General features: G+C 66.3%; 3 protein-coding genes and 1 long non-coding RNA gene across 4 annotated transcripts in view; 1 reads left to right on the forward strand and 3 right to left on the reverse strand.

Annotated features, from left to right (window-relative positions):
- The window catches only part of PSMB4 (proteasome 20S subunit beta 4), a 71,753-nt gene that overhangs the window by 53,187 nt on the left and 2,729 nt on the right, over positions 1–15,837 (reverse strand). The gene's annotated exons all lie outside the window — the stretch shown is intronic.
- CELF3 (CUGBP Elav-like family member 3) lies at positions 201–12,447 on the reverse strand. The gene is given in 15 exon segments (XM_061442919.1): positions 201–454; positions 546–678; positions 1,885–2,028; positions 2,171–2,269; positions 3,866–3,931; positions 4,009–4,032; positions 4,035–4,157; positions 5,668–5,806; positions 7,689–7,832; positions 8,636–8,715; positions 8,932–9,060; positions 9,356–9,404; positions 11,043–11,125; positions 12,163–12,181; positions 12,183–12,447. Coding segments are annotated over 14 exon segments (1,359 nt in total). The 5' UTR covers positions 12,315–12,447; the 3' UTR covers positions 201–454; positions 546–550.
- Positions 12,981–13,504, forward strand: LOC133263194 (uncharacterized). The gene is made up of 3 exons (XR_009741451.1): positions 12,981–13,108; positions 13,193–13,269; positions 13,466–13,504. It is a non-coding gene; the product is annotated as an uncharacterized LOC133263194 (long non-coding RNA).
- On the reverse strand, positions 13,582–15,759 carry MRPL9 (mitochondrial ribosomal protein L9; the record flags this gene model as incomplete). The annotated part of the gene is given in 8 exon segments (XM_061442926.1): positions 13,582–13,932; positions 14,538–14,558; positions 14,560–14,622; positions 14,754–14,846; positions 14,940–14,999; positions 15,090–15,217; positions 15,423–15,582; positions 15,654–15,759. Coding segments are annotated over 8 exon segments (957 nt in total), but the record flags the coding sequence as incomplete, so codon positions are not given.

The raw sequence follows: 15,837 nt of genomic DNA on the forward strand, positions 1-15,837 counted from the left end.
CCCCAGCATGGCCCCCCCAGGCCCTGGGAGGGTGCTGGGGCTGAGACCCCCCAACCACAGCATGTGCCCCCCCCCCAGGATCCCCCCTCTCCCAGCCTGGAGCTGGTTTGGTCCTGTTTGGTGAGAGAAAAGCTCCAAGCAGGGTCCCCCGGGGGGGTGGGTGGGGGGTCCTGGGGTTGGGGGGAGAGGGGTGGGTGCCCCACCAGGGCAGGTTGGACCTGGGCGCTGGGGGTGCTGGCACCCAGGGCCCACCCAGCCCTGCCTGGACTGGGGGGTCCGGATCGGTCCTGGAGGGGGGGATCCATCCTTCCTGAGCGTGTGGGGGTCTGTGCCCCCCCCCCCCCCCCCAGCAGGACTGAGCCCCCTGCGGGCACCACCTGGGGGGGGGGGGGGGGAGATGGGGACTGCTCTGCAATAGGGAGGCACCAAAGGTGCTGCTCCAGAGCCTCCGGACCTGGGGGGGGGGGGGGGGGGAGAGAAATGGGGGTATTAAGAAGAGTTGGGGTGGGCAGGGGGTGCCCGCGGTGGGGGGGCCGGGGTCTCACCAGGCTCAGTACGGCCGGTTGGCATCTTTGGGCCTCTTGAGCTGCACCTTGAGGCGCTTCATCCCGATCTGGAAGCCGTTCATGGCCTGGATGGCGGCCTGGGCGCTCGCCGGGTTGTCAAAGCTCACGAAGCCTGCGGGGATGGGGACAGCGACGGGGACATCAGGGCTGGGGCGCTGAGGGGTGTCCCCAGCCCAGCATCCCTTATCCCTGGTGTCCCCATCTCCAGTGTCCTCACCCCAATGCTCCTATCCCATGCATTCCCATCATCATATCCCTATGTCCCCAGCGCCATGTCCCCATCCTGGTGGCCCCATTGCAGTGTCCCCATCTCCAGTGTCCTCACCCCACTGCTCCATTCCCATGAGTTCCTACCATCATATCTCTATGTCCTCAATGCCATGTCCCCATCCTGGTGTCCCTATCCCCATGGTCTCCATCCCTATGTCCTCATCCCCAGTGTCCTCACCCCAATGCTCCTATCCCATGCATTCCCATCATATCCCTATGTCCTCAACGCCATGTCCGCATCCTGGTGTCCCCATCCCCATGTCTCCATCCCTATGTCCTCATCCCCAGTGTCCTCACCCCAATGCTCCTATCCCATGCATTCCCATCATCATATCCCTATGTCCTCAACGCCATGTCCCCATCCTGGTGTCCCTATCCCCATGTCCCCATCCCTATGTCCTCATCCCCAGTGTCCTCACCCAATGCTCCTATCCCCTGTGTTCCCATCATCATATCCCTATGTCCTCAACGCCATGTCCCCATCCTGGTGTCCCCATTGCAGTGTCCCCATCCCGGTGTCCCCATCTCCAGTGTCCTCACCCCACTGCTCCTATCCCATGTGTTCCCATCATCATATCCCTATGTCCTCAACGCCATGTCCCCATCCTGGTGCCCCCATCCCCATGTCTCCATCCCTATGTCCTCATCTCCAGTGTCCTCACCCCACTGCTCCTTTTCCCATGTGTTCCCATCATCATATCCCTATGTCCTCAACGCCATGTCCCCATCCTGGTGTCCCCATTGCAGTGTCCCCATCCTGGTGTCCCCATCCGCAGTGTCCTCACCCCACTGCTCCATTCCCATGTGTTCCCATCATCATATCCCTATGTCCTCAACGCCATGTCCCCATCCTGGCGTCCCCATCCCCATGTCTCCATCCCTATGTCCCCATCCCCAGTGCCCTCACCCCAATGCTCCTATCCCATGTGTTCCCATCATCATATCCCTATGTCCCCAATACCATGTCCCCATCCTGGCGTCCCATCCCCATGTCCCCATCCCGCTGTCCCCATCCCGCGGTCCCGGTGCCCGGTGCCGGTGTCCCCACCGAAGCACTTGCTCTGGTTGGTGGCGCGGTCCACGAAGACCTTGGCGGAGATGACGTTGCCGAAGGGCAGGAACATCTGCAGGATCTCGGTGTCGGCGAACTCCTGGGGCAGGTGGTAGATGAAGATGTTACAGCCCTCGGGGCCTGCGGAGGGAGCGGCGTCACGGCGGCTGCGGACCCCCCCTGGGGCACCCCAACAGCGCCCCCCCCCCCCAGCATCCGAGGGGGGTCCCTGGGAGGGGGTTTTTGGGGTGGGGGCGGGGGGGGGGGTCCAGGCTGCTCTCACCTTCTCGCTGCTGCTGCTGCGGGGGGGGCGGGGGAGCGAGCAGGGGTCCCGGGGGGGCGAAGGCCGGGCTCACCAGCCCGTAGGCTGCTGGGTAGGCGGCTGGGGGGGGGGGCAGGACTGGTTAGCGCTGACACTGCCCCCCAGTACCCACAGTGCGCTCCCAGTGCCCCACAGTGCCCCCCAGTACCCACAGTGCCCCACAGTGCCCCCAGTACCCACAGTGCGCTCCCAGTGCCCCACAGTGCCCCCCAGTACCCACAGTGCACTCCCAGTGCCCTCCAGTGCCCCCCAGTACCCACAGTGCGCTCCCAGTGCCCTCCCAGTGCCTCCCAGTACCCACAGTGCGCTCCCAGTGCCCTCCCAGTGCCCCCCAGGACCCACAGTGCCCCCCACTACCCACAGTGCCCCCACTGCCTCCCATTACCCACAGTGCCCCCCAGTACCCACAGTGTGCTCCCAGTGCCCTCCAGTGCCCCCAGTACCCACAGAGCCTTCCCAGTGCCCCCCACTGCCCACAGTGCCCCCCACTGCCCACAGTGCCCCCACTTCCCCCCATTACCCACAGTGCCTTCCCAGTGCCCCCACAGTACCCACAGTGCCCCCACTGCCCACAGTGCCCCCCACTGCCCCCCATTACCCACAGTGCCCTCCCAGTGACCCCAGTACCCACAGTGCCCCACAGTACCCACAGTGTCCCCCAGTGCCCTCCCAGTGCCACTCAGTGCCCTTCCACTGCCCCCCAGTGCCCTCCAGTGCCTCCCGTGCCCTCCAGTACCCCCATTGCCATTCAGTGCCATTCAGTGCCCCCCGATATCCCCCAGCACCCACAGTGCCACACAACGCCCTCCCATTGCCCCCCAATACCCACCAGTGGTCCCCATTGCCCCCCAGTGGTCCACATTGCCCCCCAGTCCCCCCCAGTGCCATGCAATGCCCTCTGGTATCCCCCAGTGCCACACAAGGCCTTTCCAGCCCCCCCCCCAGTGCCATTCAGTGCCCCTCCAGTGCCCCCCAGCCCCCCCAGTGCCATGCAATGCCCCCCATTGCCCCCATTGCCCCCCAGTGCCATGCAATGCCCCCCATTGCCCCCATTGCCCCCCAGTGCCATGCAATGCCCCCCATTGCCCCCATTGCCCCCCAGTGCCATGCAATGCCCCCACTGCCCCCAGTCCCCCCCAGTGCCATGCAATGCCCTCCAATGCCCCATTGCCCCCAGTCCCCCCAGTGCCATGCAATGCCCCCATTGCCCCCCAGTCTCCCCCAGTGCCATGCAATGCCCTCCAATGCCCCCATTGCCCCCCAGTCCCCCCAGTGCCATGCAATGCCCCCAATGCCCCCATTGCCCCCATTGCCCCCCAATGCCCCCATTGCCCCCCAGTCCCCCCAGTGCCATGCAATGCCCTCCAATGCCCCCATTGCCCCCAGTCCCACCTAGTGCCATGCAATGCCCCTCATTGCCCCCCAGTGCCATGCAATGCCCCTCATTGCCCCCCAGTCCCCCAGTGCCATGCAATGCCCCCCAATGCCCCCATTGCCCCTGTTGCCCCCCAATGCCCCCATTGCCCCCCAGTCCCCCCCCAGTGCCATGCAATGCCCCCAATGCCCCCATTGCCCCCCAGTCCCCCCAGTGCCATGCAATGCCCCCAATGCCCCCATTGCCCCCCATGCCCCCATTGCCCCCGTTGCCCCACACACCTGTGTAGTGCCCCATGCCGGCGTACGCCTGCTGCAGGGGGTCTCCGGGGGCCGCGGGGCTCTGGGCTGGGGGCAGAGGCGGCGTTAGGGGGGGGTGGGGGGGTCGGGGAGGGGGGGTCGGGAGGGGGGGGTGCTGCGGGCACCTGGGAAGGGGGGGACCCCCCCGCGAACACGGCCTCGGGCGCCGGGGGCCCCGCGGGCTGCGCCGGTACCGGGCTGTAGCCGTTGACGCTGAGCGGGGCCGCGATGGCGGGGACCGGGGTGGCGGCCATGGCCGGGGGCGTGCTGGTACCTGCGGGCACAGCGCGGCCTGACCCCATCATCCTCCCGCGTGTCCCAGCCCCGGTGCCGCCGTGACCTGGTCCCATTGCCCCCATCCCATTGCCCCCATGCCCGGTGCCACCGTGACCTGGTCCCAGTGCCCCCATCCTATTGCCCCCATGCCCGGTGCCACCATGACCTGTTCCCTGCCCCCATCCCAGTGCCTCCATGCCCAGTGCCGCCGTGACCTGGTCCCAGTGCCCCCATCCCATTGCCCCCATCCCTGGTGCTGCTGTGCCCTGTTCCCATTGCCCCCATCCCAGTGCCCCCATCCCTGGTGCCACCATGACCTATTCCCATTGCCCCCATCCTATTGCCCCCATGTCCGGTGCCACCGTGACCTGTTCCCAGTGCCCCCATCCCATTGCCCCCATCCCTGGTGCTGCTGTGCCCTGTTCCCATTGCCCCCATCCCAGTGCCCCCATCCCTGGTGCCACCGTGACCTGTTCCCATTGCCCCCATCCCAGTGCCCCCATCCTATTGCCCCCATCCCTGGTGCTGCTGTGCCCTGTTTCCATTGCCCCCATCCCATTGCCCCATTCCCTGGTGCCACCGTGACCTGTTCCCATTGCCCCCATCCCAGTGCCCCCATCCCCGGTGCTACCGTGACCTGTTCCCAGTGCCCCCATCCCATTGCCCCCATCTCTGGTCCCACTGTGACCTGTACCCAGTGCCCCATCCCAGTGGCCCCATCCCATTGTCCCCGTCCCTGGTGCCACCGTGACCTGTACCCATTGCCCCCATCCCAGTGGCCCCAGCCCCGGTGCCGCCGTGACCTGTTCCCATTGCCCCCATCCCATTGCCCCCATCCCCAGTGCCACCGTGACCTGTTCCCAGTGCCCCCATCCCAGTGCCCCCATCCCTGGTGCTGCTGTGCCCTGTTCCCATTGCCCCCATCCCAGTGCCCCCATCCCTGGTGCCACCGTGACCTGTACCCAGTGCCTCCATCCCCAGTGACTCATCCCCAGTGCCCCCATCCCTGGTCCCCCCATCCCTGGTGCTGCTGCACCCTGTTCCCACTGCCCCCACCCCTGGTGCTGCTGCGCCCTGTACCCAGTGCCCCCATCCCATTGCCCCCACCCCTGGTGCCACCATCTCCTGTTCCCATTGCCCCCATCCCCGGTGCTGCCGTGCCCTGTTCCCATTGCCCCAATCCCATTGCCCCCATCCCCGGTGCTGCCGTGCCCTGTTCCCATTGTCCCCATCCCCAGTGCCACCGTGCCCCCATGCCCTACAGTGTTCCCCCATCCCTGTCCCCATTGCCCTCATCCCCATCCCTGGTGCCACTCTTATGTCCCCATCTCCAAGTGCCACCCCACCACATTCCCCACCCCTAGACATCCATGGGGGAGCCCCATGTCCCCATCCCTGGTGTCCCCCGTTCCTGGGACCCCGATGTCCTCATCCCCATCCCTGGTGTCCCCCATTCCTGGGACCCCGATGTCCTCATCCCCATCCCTCCCCTGCCCAGTGCCACCTACCTGAGGAGGGGGGCAGGGGGGTGGCGATGAGCCCGTTGGGGTTGACTGTGCCCATGTGCTGCATCTGGACGGCCATGGTGGCCATGGGGCTGAGGTAGGCCGAGTGGGCAGCCACCAGGGCCGCCTGCTGCTGCATCAGCTGCGGGGACAGCGCCTGGATTGGGGCACCAGCCACCAGGGATCCCCTGGAGCTGTGACCCCCAACACCAGCATGGAACAGCCCCATGGGTCCCGGTGCCCCATGGAGAACCATCACCCAACAACCCCATCCAGGGCCGTGGGGCCCATCACCTCCCAGTATCCATCACCCAACAACCCCATCCTCGACCATGGGGTCCATCACTTCCCAGTATCCATCACCCCAACACCCATCACCCAATGACCCCATCCAGGACCACAGGGTCCATCACCTCCCAGTATCCATCACTACAACACCCATCACCCAATAACACCATCCAGGACCACGGGGTCCATCACCTCCCAGTATCCATCATGCAACAACGCCATCCTGGACCACAGGGTCCATCACCTCCCAGTATCCATCACTACAACACTCATCACCCAATAACACCATCCAGGACCACGGGGTCCATCACCTCCCAGTATCCATCATGCAACAACGCCATCCTGGACCACAGGGTCCATCACCTCCCAGTATCCATCACCCCAACACTCATCACCCAATAACACCATTCAGGACCACGGGGTTCATCACCTCCCAGTATCCATCATGCAACAACGGCGTCCTGGACCACAGGGTCCATCACCTCGCAGTATCCATCACCCTAACACCCATCATCCAACAACCCCATCCTGGACCATGGGGTCCATCACCTCCCAGTATTCATCACCCAACACCCATCACCACAACACCCATCATCCAACGACCCCATCCTGGACCATGGAGTCCATCACCTCTCAGTATCCATCACTCCAACACCCATCACCCAACAACCCCTTCCTGGACCACAGGGTCCATCACTTCCCAGTATCCATCACTACAACACCCATCACCCAATGACCCCATCCAGGACCATAGGGTCCATCACCTCCAGTATCCATCACTCAACCATTCCGTCCTGGACCACAGGGTCCGTCACCTCCCAGTATCCATCACCCCAACACTCATCACCCAATAACACCATCCAGGACCACGGGGTTCATCACCTCCCAGTATCCATCATGCAACAATGCCGTCCTGGACCACAGGGTCCATCACCTCCCAGTATCCATCACCCAACAGCCCCATCCTGGACCATGGGGTCCATCACCTCCCAGTATCCATCACCCCAACACCCTTCAGCCAACAACACCATCCAGGACCACGGGGTCCATCACCTCCCAGTATCCATCACCCCAACACCCATCACCCAACGACCCCATCCTAGACCATGGGGTCCATCACCTCCCAGTATCCATCACTACAACACCCATCACCCAATAACACCATCCAGGACCACGGGGTCCATCACCTCCCAGTATCCATCACTACAACATCCATCAACCAATGACCCCATCCTGGACCATGGGGTCCATCACCTCGCAGTACCCATCATTCCAACACCCATCATCCAACGACCCCATCCTGGACCATGGGGTCCATCACCTCCCAGTATCCATCACTACAACACCCATCAATCAATGACCCTATCCAGGACCATGGGGTCCATCACCTCCCAGTATCCATCATTCCAACATCCATCACCCAACAACCGCATCCTGGACCAGAGGATCCATCACCTCCCGGTATCCATCACTCCAATATTCATCACCCAACGACCCCATCCAGGACCATGGGATCCATCACCTCCCAGTATCCATCACTGCAATATTCATCACCCAACAACCCCATCCTGGACGATGAGTTCCATCACCTCCCAGTATCCATCACCCCAACACCCATCACCTGGTGTCCATGTCCATGATCAGGGGCTTTACCTCCAGACACCCACCACCCCAACGGTCTCACGCTGGACCACAATGGGTCCAAAACCCCCCCCATGACCCCGTGCCCACCCTACCGCCTGCGTGTAGGCGCTGTAGGCCCCGAACTGGAGGGCGATGGGGCTGAACATGCCCAGCTGGCTGGCGACCTGCTGCATCCGCCGCAGGCCCCGCTCCTTCTCCGTGTCCGCAAACTTCACCACCAGGCTGGAGGAGGCTCCCTGCGAGGGGCCACGGTGTCAGCCGGTGCCAGCGGGGACCGGGATGGCAGCGGGGTGAGAGTGGGATGGCGATGATGGGGATAATGATGGGGATGATGGTGAGTGGTGAAGGGGATGGTGGTGGGGATGATACTGGTGAAAAGGACAATGACGGAGATGATGGTGGTGAAGGGGACAATGACGGTGAAGGGGATGGTGGTGAAGGGAACGATGGTGTTGAGGGTGAGGATGATGCTGGGGGGGACAGTGATGGGGATGATGGTGGGAACGATGGGGGGGATGATGATGGTGAAGGGGATGGTGGTGTGGGCAGTGGTGGGGCCACTGCTGGGGATGCGGCTGGGGGGCTGGGTATTGGGGGCTGGGTATTGGGTGCTGGGATGCTGAATGCTGGGTGTTGGGGTGTTGGGTGGTGGGCATTAGGTGCTGGGTACTGGGTGTTGGGTGCTGGGTATTGGGTGTTGAGTGCTGGGTAGTGGGTTTTGGGTGCTGGGTATTGGGTGTTGGGTGCTGGGTACTGGGTGCTGGGTAGTGGGTTTTGGGTGCTGGGTATTGGGTGTTGGGTGCTGGGTACTGGGTGTTGGGTGCTGGGTATTGGGTGTTGGGGTGCTGGGTGTTGGGTGCTGGGTACTGGGTGTTGGGTGCTGGGTGTTGGGTGTTGGGTGCTAGGAATTGAGGTGTTGGGTGTTGGGTATTGGGTGCTGGGTGTTGGGGTGCTGGGTATTGGGTGTTGGGTGCTGGGGTTTGGGTGCTGGTGCTGGGTGTTGGGGTGCTGGATATTGGGTGCTGGGTGCCCATCTCACCGGCAGGGTGCGGCTCCCGTGCAGCGCGGCGATGGCGGCCTGAGCCTCCGCATGGCTCTGGAACTTGACGAAGGCGCAGCCTTGGGGGGGGGGGGGGGGGGCGGGGGTCAGCACCCCCAAAGAACACCACCACACCCCCCCCATAGGGACCAAGGCATCACCACCCTGAGCCCCCATCACCCCATGGCCCCCCTTGAACCCTCTCCAGCCCCCCCCCCCCCCCCCTCCCCCGGATCCCCTCCTCCACACCCCCCAGGGCCCCCTGAGCCCCCCCCCAGCCCTGGGGTGCCCCCCACCTTTGCTGGTGCCGTCGGGGCCGCGCAGCACCGTGCACTCGTCGATGGTGCCGAAGGGCTCAAACATCTTGCGCACGTCCTCGTCCGCCTGCTGCTTGCTCAGCATCCCCACGAAGAGCTTGCGGTCCTCTGCGGGGATGGGGGGGGGGGGGTGGCACGGGGACACCCCCAAACACACACCCCCGACGGACATCCCCCCCCCCCCCGCCCTGGGGACACGGGGATGGGCTGGGACGCCAGGGAATGGGGGTACCTCACCAAGGCCATGGATGGGGACACCCCTTTGGTGACAGACAGACCCTGGGATGGGGACAGGGATGGGGACACCCCCGTGGCGATAGGGATGAATGGGGTGGGGGTCACGGAGGGGTGTCCATGGGGAGGTGCTGGGGGGTGGGGGTGCGGGGTTTGGGGGGGGCGGTACCTCCTCGGCTCTCACTGTCCGCCGGCTTCACCTGGATGGGCCGGTTCATCTGGGGGGGCAGAGTTAGCAGATGGGGGACCCCGCCCCCGGAACCCCAAACCCCCTGCGGGGGGGTCCCCGGGGTCCGGCCGGACACCCCCACAGGCGGGAGGTGCACGGAGCCACCCCCCCCCCGCACCCCAAAGATGCTCCCGTCGCTATGGCAACCCGGGCCCTGCATCCCGTTGCCCAGCAACAGCTGCCGCGGCGACCGCCATGGGGGGGGCCTGAGGGGCCCAAATGATGCGCTAATGAGCACCCGACTCCCCCCCCCCACCTCTAATTAGGGGGGGATGAACCCACCCCCCACCCCCCCCCCCCCAGCCCCGTAACCCCAGGAGACCGGGGGGTTGGGGGGGGGCGCAGATGCCCGGTAACCATGGCAACGGCAGAATATGCTCCATGGCAACCGCCCACTCATCCCCAATTTACCCATCCCCGTTGCCCGGCAACGCCGCTGACATCATCAGCGCTCGCTATAAACAATGACGGGGATGGGGGGGGGGGGGGGGGCCGAAAGGGGGGGAATGGAGATTGGGGGGGGAGGGGAGGGACCCCCCCCACGACCTGCCATGACCTCGCCCCCTCCCCCCCCCCCCCCGGGATGGGGCCGGGATTTGGGGGTGGGGGGCAGGATGAGGGGGGGTTGATGGGGAGGGCGGATATAGAGGGATGATGGGGGGGGAAATATGGGGAGAAGGAATAAGGGGTGGAACATGGGGGGGGGCGATTTCATCCCCGCTGACCCCAGGTGGCCCCTTTCCCCCTCCGAAAGCGAAGGTGGCTCCAAACACCCCCCCCCACTGCAGATGGTGCTGGAAATGCCCCCCCCGGAGCTGGGGGGGGGGGGGGCATTAATCCCCCTTAATCTCCCCTGGGCCGGGATCAGCCCCGAGCGGGCCGCGGGGGCCGTGCACACACAAACGGGGGGGGGGGGGGCAGCAGGCACCCAACACCCAAATTACCCCGGGATCCCCCCAGCATCACCCCCCCACCCCGCGGCCTGGGGGTGTAGGGGGGTCGTACTCGCACCTCTCAGCCCCATGCGGTGGGGGGGGAAGTTGTTTGGGGCTGCCCCTAATCCCCCCATGGTGTTGTGTGTCCCCCCCCAGCAAATCCCTCCCCCCCCCCCCCCCCCCCGGGATTTACAGCTCCCAAATCCCTGGATTATCCCAGCGAAGCCAAATCCCCCCCCGGGGGCTGGCGGGGCACACACGGCCCAGAGGGGGGGCTTGGATCCCCTCCTGTTCCATGCACAGGAAGCCCCACACTGCCCCATAGCTGGGACACCCCCCCCCGCCATGAGGCCTCTGCCACCCATTCGTTGGGACTGTTGGGACCCCCCCCAGCACCCAGCTGCAATGGAGGGTGGGGGGCACCCAGACACCCAGGGTATCCCCCCCCCGGCTTTGTTATCTCAGCTGGCCTGGTGCCCCCTTAGTGCTAGGCCTTGGTTAGCGCCCGCCCCTGTTTGTACCCCCCCCCCCGGCTGATGTTTGGGGGTGCCACCCCCTTCAAAGGTGGGGTCCCAGGTGCTCCCCAGGATGGGGAGGCCCTGGGGGGGGGGGGGGGTGCCACAGGGTAGGGGGGTCCCGGTATCCCAGGGGTATTCCCGGTGTCCTGGGGGGGTTCCCGTGTCCCCACTCACCCCCGGGAGGGTTTTCTGCTCGTGCAGAGCACTCTGCGCCTTCAGGGCCGACTCTCGGGCACAGTAGGTCAGGAAAGCGCATCCTGGGGGGGGGGGGGGAAAATGGGGTAGGGGCGATGGAGGTGGTGCGGGACCCCCACACCGAGGTCCCCCAGAGCATCCACAACCCCCCCATCCACAGCATCCACAACACCCATTTGGAGGCCAGACACCCCAAAACCCCGTTTCTGCTGCCTGGGTGCCCATCACCCAGCCTCAGGCCTGCGCTGGCCTCGGCCGCCCCACGCCTGTTGTAGGTGCTGGGGTTTGGGGGAGGGGGGGGCGTCCCCCGGTGGGGAGCACAGAGCCCCCAGCACCCCGTGGCTGTGGCACCATCACTGCCACATCCCCCCCCCCCCCATCACCCATCACCGCAACCACCCACCCTGCGCCGGCACCGCTGCTCCCAACACCCCCCAGCACCCACACAACACCCCCAGAGCACCCACGCAACACCCGGCCGCAACCCCTCCGCCCAACACCCGCACGGCTTCTGCTGCCACAACAGCCCCGGCACCCACAGCCACGCGAATGCCACGTACACCCTGATACACCCGACAGCCCCGTACACCCTGACACCCAGCTCAGGTGTTCCCCGGGCCTGCGGCTGTACTTGGGGCTGTACCCTGGGCCCGCGGCTGTAGGATGAGCTGAGGGTGATGCTCAGGGCCTCCTGAGCGTGTATGTGGGGCTGTGCTGGGGTACCGGGGGCTGGACGTGGGGCTGTAATTGGGCTGTTCCCAATGCTGGGGCTCTTCCTGGTACTGCAGGCTCGATGTGGAGCTGTTCCTGGTGCTGGGGGCTGTTCCCGGCTCTATGTGGGGCTGTAGGTTGAGCTGTTGCAGCTCCCAGCTGCCATATGTGGGGCTGTTCCTAACGCTGGGGGGCCGTTGCCGGTACGGGGAGCTGTTCCCGACGCTGTGTCCGGTACCAGGAGCCGTTCTCGGTACCGAGGGCCGTACGTGAGGCTGTTCCCGGTGCCATTCCCGGGGCCTGTACCCAGCTCTCCATTACCCAGGGCCGCGCCGATGCTCGGCGCCGGTGTTGCCCGTTCCCAGTCCCCGTTCCCGGTTCCCGGTACCTTTGTGCATCCCGGTGTATGGTGTACTTGTCCTTGATGACGGTCAGCTCGTAGATCTTGCCGAACTGCTCGAAGATCGGTTTCAGGTCCTTCTCCTCCAGGTGCCGCGGGATCTGCCCCACGAAGAGTTTGATGGCGTCGGGCTCCTTCATGGGGGCCACCGGGGGGGGGCCGGGCCCCGGGGCGCTCGCTGCGGCTCCCGGGATCGCTCCCGCCGGTGCCCGGTCGCGGCGCACACAAAGGGACGAGGCGGCCCCGGGGCTCGGCTCGGCGCCGGGGACGGGGCGCGGCGGGGCGGGGGCAGCGCTGCCCGGGGGGCGGGTCCCGGCGGGTCCCGGCGGAGCCTCCCGGGCGGCGGCACCGAGCCCGGGAGCAGGGAAACGGGGCGGGGGGGGGGGGAAGGGGGGGAACAGCGCCCGCCCCGCCGGCACCACCGGGGGATGCTCGGTACCGGCGAGGGGGGCGGTCAGCGCCCGGCACGGCCCATGGCGGCCCCGGCGGGTCCCGGCCCCGCTCCCGCCGCTTTTCTTCCCGTCGGAGCCGCACCGGGACCCGTTACCGGGAAACGGAACCGGCCACGGGGAGCTGCGGGATCGAGCACCGGGATCAGCTACCGGGAACGGACCCCAGCGACCGGGACCCGCTGCTGGGCACCGGGAACGGGCACCGGCACCGCCTCGCCCCGGGGCTCGGCTGGGGCTGGGTGGAGGTTGGGGGGGGGGGTGGGGGGTGCGTGCGCGGAGCTGCGCGTGCGTGCTCGTGCCCGCCGTGCGCGCACACGCGTGTAGGGGGCGTGGCCTGGCGTGGCCCCGCCCACGGCGCTGTCCTCGGTGCTGAGCGCAAACCCTCGCGGTCCCCCACACCCCCCGGTCCTCCCGTTGCCATAGCGACGGGCCGCTCCGCCAAGATGGCGCCGCCGTTGCCGCCGCCGCCGCGGCCGCACCAGGTACGGGAGGGGGCTGAGGGGGGAGCGGAGGGGATCCGGGGGTCCCGTCCGGGGCACCCCCTTCCTGACCGCCTCCCCCGGCAGCCCTCGCTCCGCCTGAGCGCAGAGCGGTACCTGCGGGCACACCCGGCGGTGGCGCTGCTGCTGAGGGGCTTCCTCAGGTGAGACACGGCCCCGATCCCCCCCCCCCCCCGCCCCAACCATGAACTGCACCAGAACACCGGGATCAGCGTGGAAAAATCCCAATCGTTACCCGATAAAAGCGCTTTCCATGTGAGAAACACCACCAAAACGGACCCTTTTCCCCCCAAAACCCATTGTGACACCACACCCCCCCCCCCCGCCTTCCCCCTGCAGGGAGCTGCTGCTCCAGCGGCCGGATGATGTCTGGGGTTTGCTGCAGGTGAGGGGGGCACAGGGGGTCCCGGGGAACCCCCATGGGCTGAGGGGGACCCCACAGTGTTGGAAAAGCAGCGAGGGGGTCCCCACAGTGGTGGGATGGTCCCCATGGGGCAAGGGGGGGTGCCCCACAATAGTGGGGAGCAGTAGAAGGGGTCCCCATGGGATAAGGGGCCACTCACCCCCTGCCCCCCCCCCCCAGTGTATTTCACGCATCCGGAGCTGCCAGGACGGATCCAGGAGGAGCTGGGGAGGGCCCGGGGGGCAGCACCCTGAGCCCCCCCACCCCAGCTCAGAGCTGTTCTTCCCCTGCGTGCCGCCAGTCGTGCCTGGTGCTGTGCCAGCCAGTGCTTGTAGCGCTTGGTCTTGGGCCGCAGGAACTGCACCACCGACATCGGCACCCGCACCGTGTCCAGCCCGTTCACCTGCGGCACCGCAACGGGACTGGGGTCACGGCACAGGCACCGCCAGGAGCGGGGACCACCGGTTGTGCCCCCACTCCCAGTTGCAATTCCTTTCTCCTCCCCTTTCCTGTGGCCATGGGAGCTCCATCCCAAAAGCACAGCGGGGGCCGGTTGGTGGGAAGCAGGAGGGAAACACCGGGGACGAGCAGGACTGAAGTGGGATGGAAGAGGATTGGAACCAGGCTGCCCTCGCCCTTCCCTTCCCCACACCCAGAAGTGAAGCTGGAGACTGGACCCTGGCACCTAGCAGTGATGACCTGGATTTGGAGCCATTGGGGTAATTCAGAGCGGTCTCTGCTTCCTGGGGGACCAGGAAAGATGGAAACAAATGGCACCATGCAGGAGGCATGTTTCCATGTAGGGTGTGGGGACTGGGGTGTCTTCTCTGGTTTTGGGGTGTTTTTAACACAGTCATTCTCTTCCTCACACCTGAGGCTCTGGGCTCCTTGGATTCAGGTGGGAGCACTGGCATGGGGAGGGGTTGTGGGATGCTGAGGGGCCCAAAAGGGGGGTGTGGGGCTGAGCTGGGAACAGGATGGGGGGACACACAGAGAGGACCAGCTCACCGTCACGTCGCACCAGTACTCCGCCCCACCGGGTGATGGGCTCCTCCGGCAGCTTCAGCGCATGGGGTGGCACGAAAACCCGCAGCTGAGGAGGAAGAGGAGACTCTGGGGAGCAGCCGGAGCATGGCGGAACCCTTCCCGGACCCCACAACCGACTCACCCCGGGAGCTGCCAGCACGGAGCCAGCTCAGGACAGGGGTGCCAAGAAGCACTCACGTTTTTGAGGAAGTGCCGAGCCACGATCTCGTTGTTGAGCTCCCACTTGACGTTGTTCTTCATGCCCACCTCGAGGCGGCAGCTCTTGAGGAACTGATGGTCTGTCAGAGCAGAGGGAAGGGGTCGTGGGGCAGGGAGGAAGGGGGTCGGGGGGCAGGAGGAAGGGCTCAGAGCAGCCGGTGCCGCCGCACTCACCCTCTCCCCGCTCTGGGTTTGCTGCACTTCCATCTTCCCTTCCTGGTGCAGCTGCGAGGGGAAAGGGAGGACTGAGGATGCCGCCGGCACAGACCCGGTTCTCCCAGCACCGTGAAGCCTCCCACCAGGTCCCGGTGCCACCGAACCTTCTCCTCCCTCAAACATCTTCCTGTTCTCCGGCGACGCGTACACGGCCAGTCCCTGCGGCAGCAGCTTGTTCCGACCCACGTGCTTCTTCACGCTGACCAGGTCCCCCCGCCTGCCCAGGCCTGCAGGACAGGGGGTGGGATGGAGCGGGGCTCCCCCCCCCCAACCCCTCGGGTCCACGTAAACGGAGTTTACAATAAAACACCCGAGTCAAAAGGCCCCAAAACCGCTCCAAACCACGGCGCATCCCAAGGACGAACCCCGCCGCCACGGCACGGTGCGAACGGGGCCTCCAGGAGAACGGGCTCAAGGGGGGTCGGGCCGTACCCTCCACGGCGCGGGTGAGGATGAGCTCCAGCTCGCCCTTGGGCAGGTGCTTGGTGTCCTCCACCAGCCGGTACACGCGGTGCCGCCGCAGGTTCGCGCGGGGCGGCCTCCCCTCCTTGCTCAGCGGGACCTGCCACCAGCGCTCCACCACCACCGTGCCCTGCACGGGGCGGGCCGTGAGCACTGCGGCTGCGGGGCCCGCTCCGCCCCCGCTCCCGGTGCCGCACTCACCCGGCCGTGGCTCAGGCTCAGGGCCCGGCTCGCCGCCCGCACCAAGAGCCCGCAGGCTCCCGCCGCTCCCGGTGCCAACATGGCTGCGCCCGTCCCGCTCCCAGCGCAGACGAAAGACCCCGCGGGCGTTGCGCGCCTGCGCAGCGGTCGCCGCCGCTGCTCAAGGACCCCACCGGGGGTGCCC

Source organism: Pezoporus flaviventris, unplaced genomic scaffold (assembly GCF_033815535.1).
Source record: "Pezoporus flaviventris isolate CSIRO_AGI_PZ_B2104156 unplaced genomic scaffold, CSIRO_AGI_Pfla_v1 ptg000255l, whole genome shotgun sequence".
Lineage (NCBI taxonomy): Eukaryota > Metazoa > Chordata > Aves > Psittaciformes > Psittacidae > Pezoporus > Pezoporus flaviventris.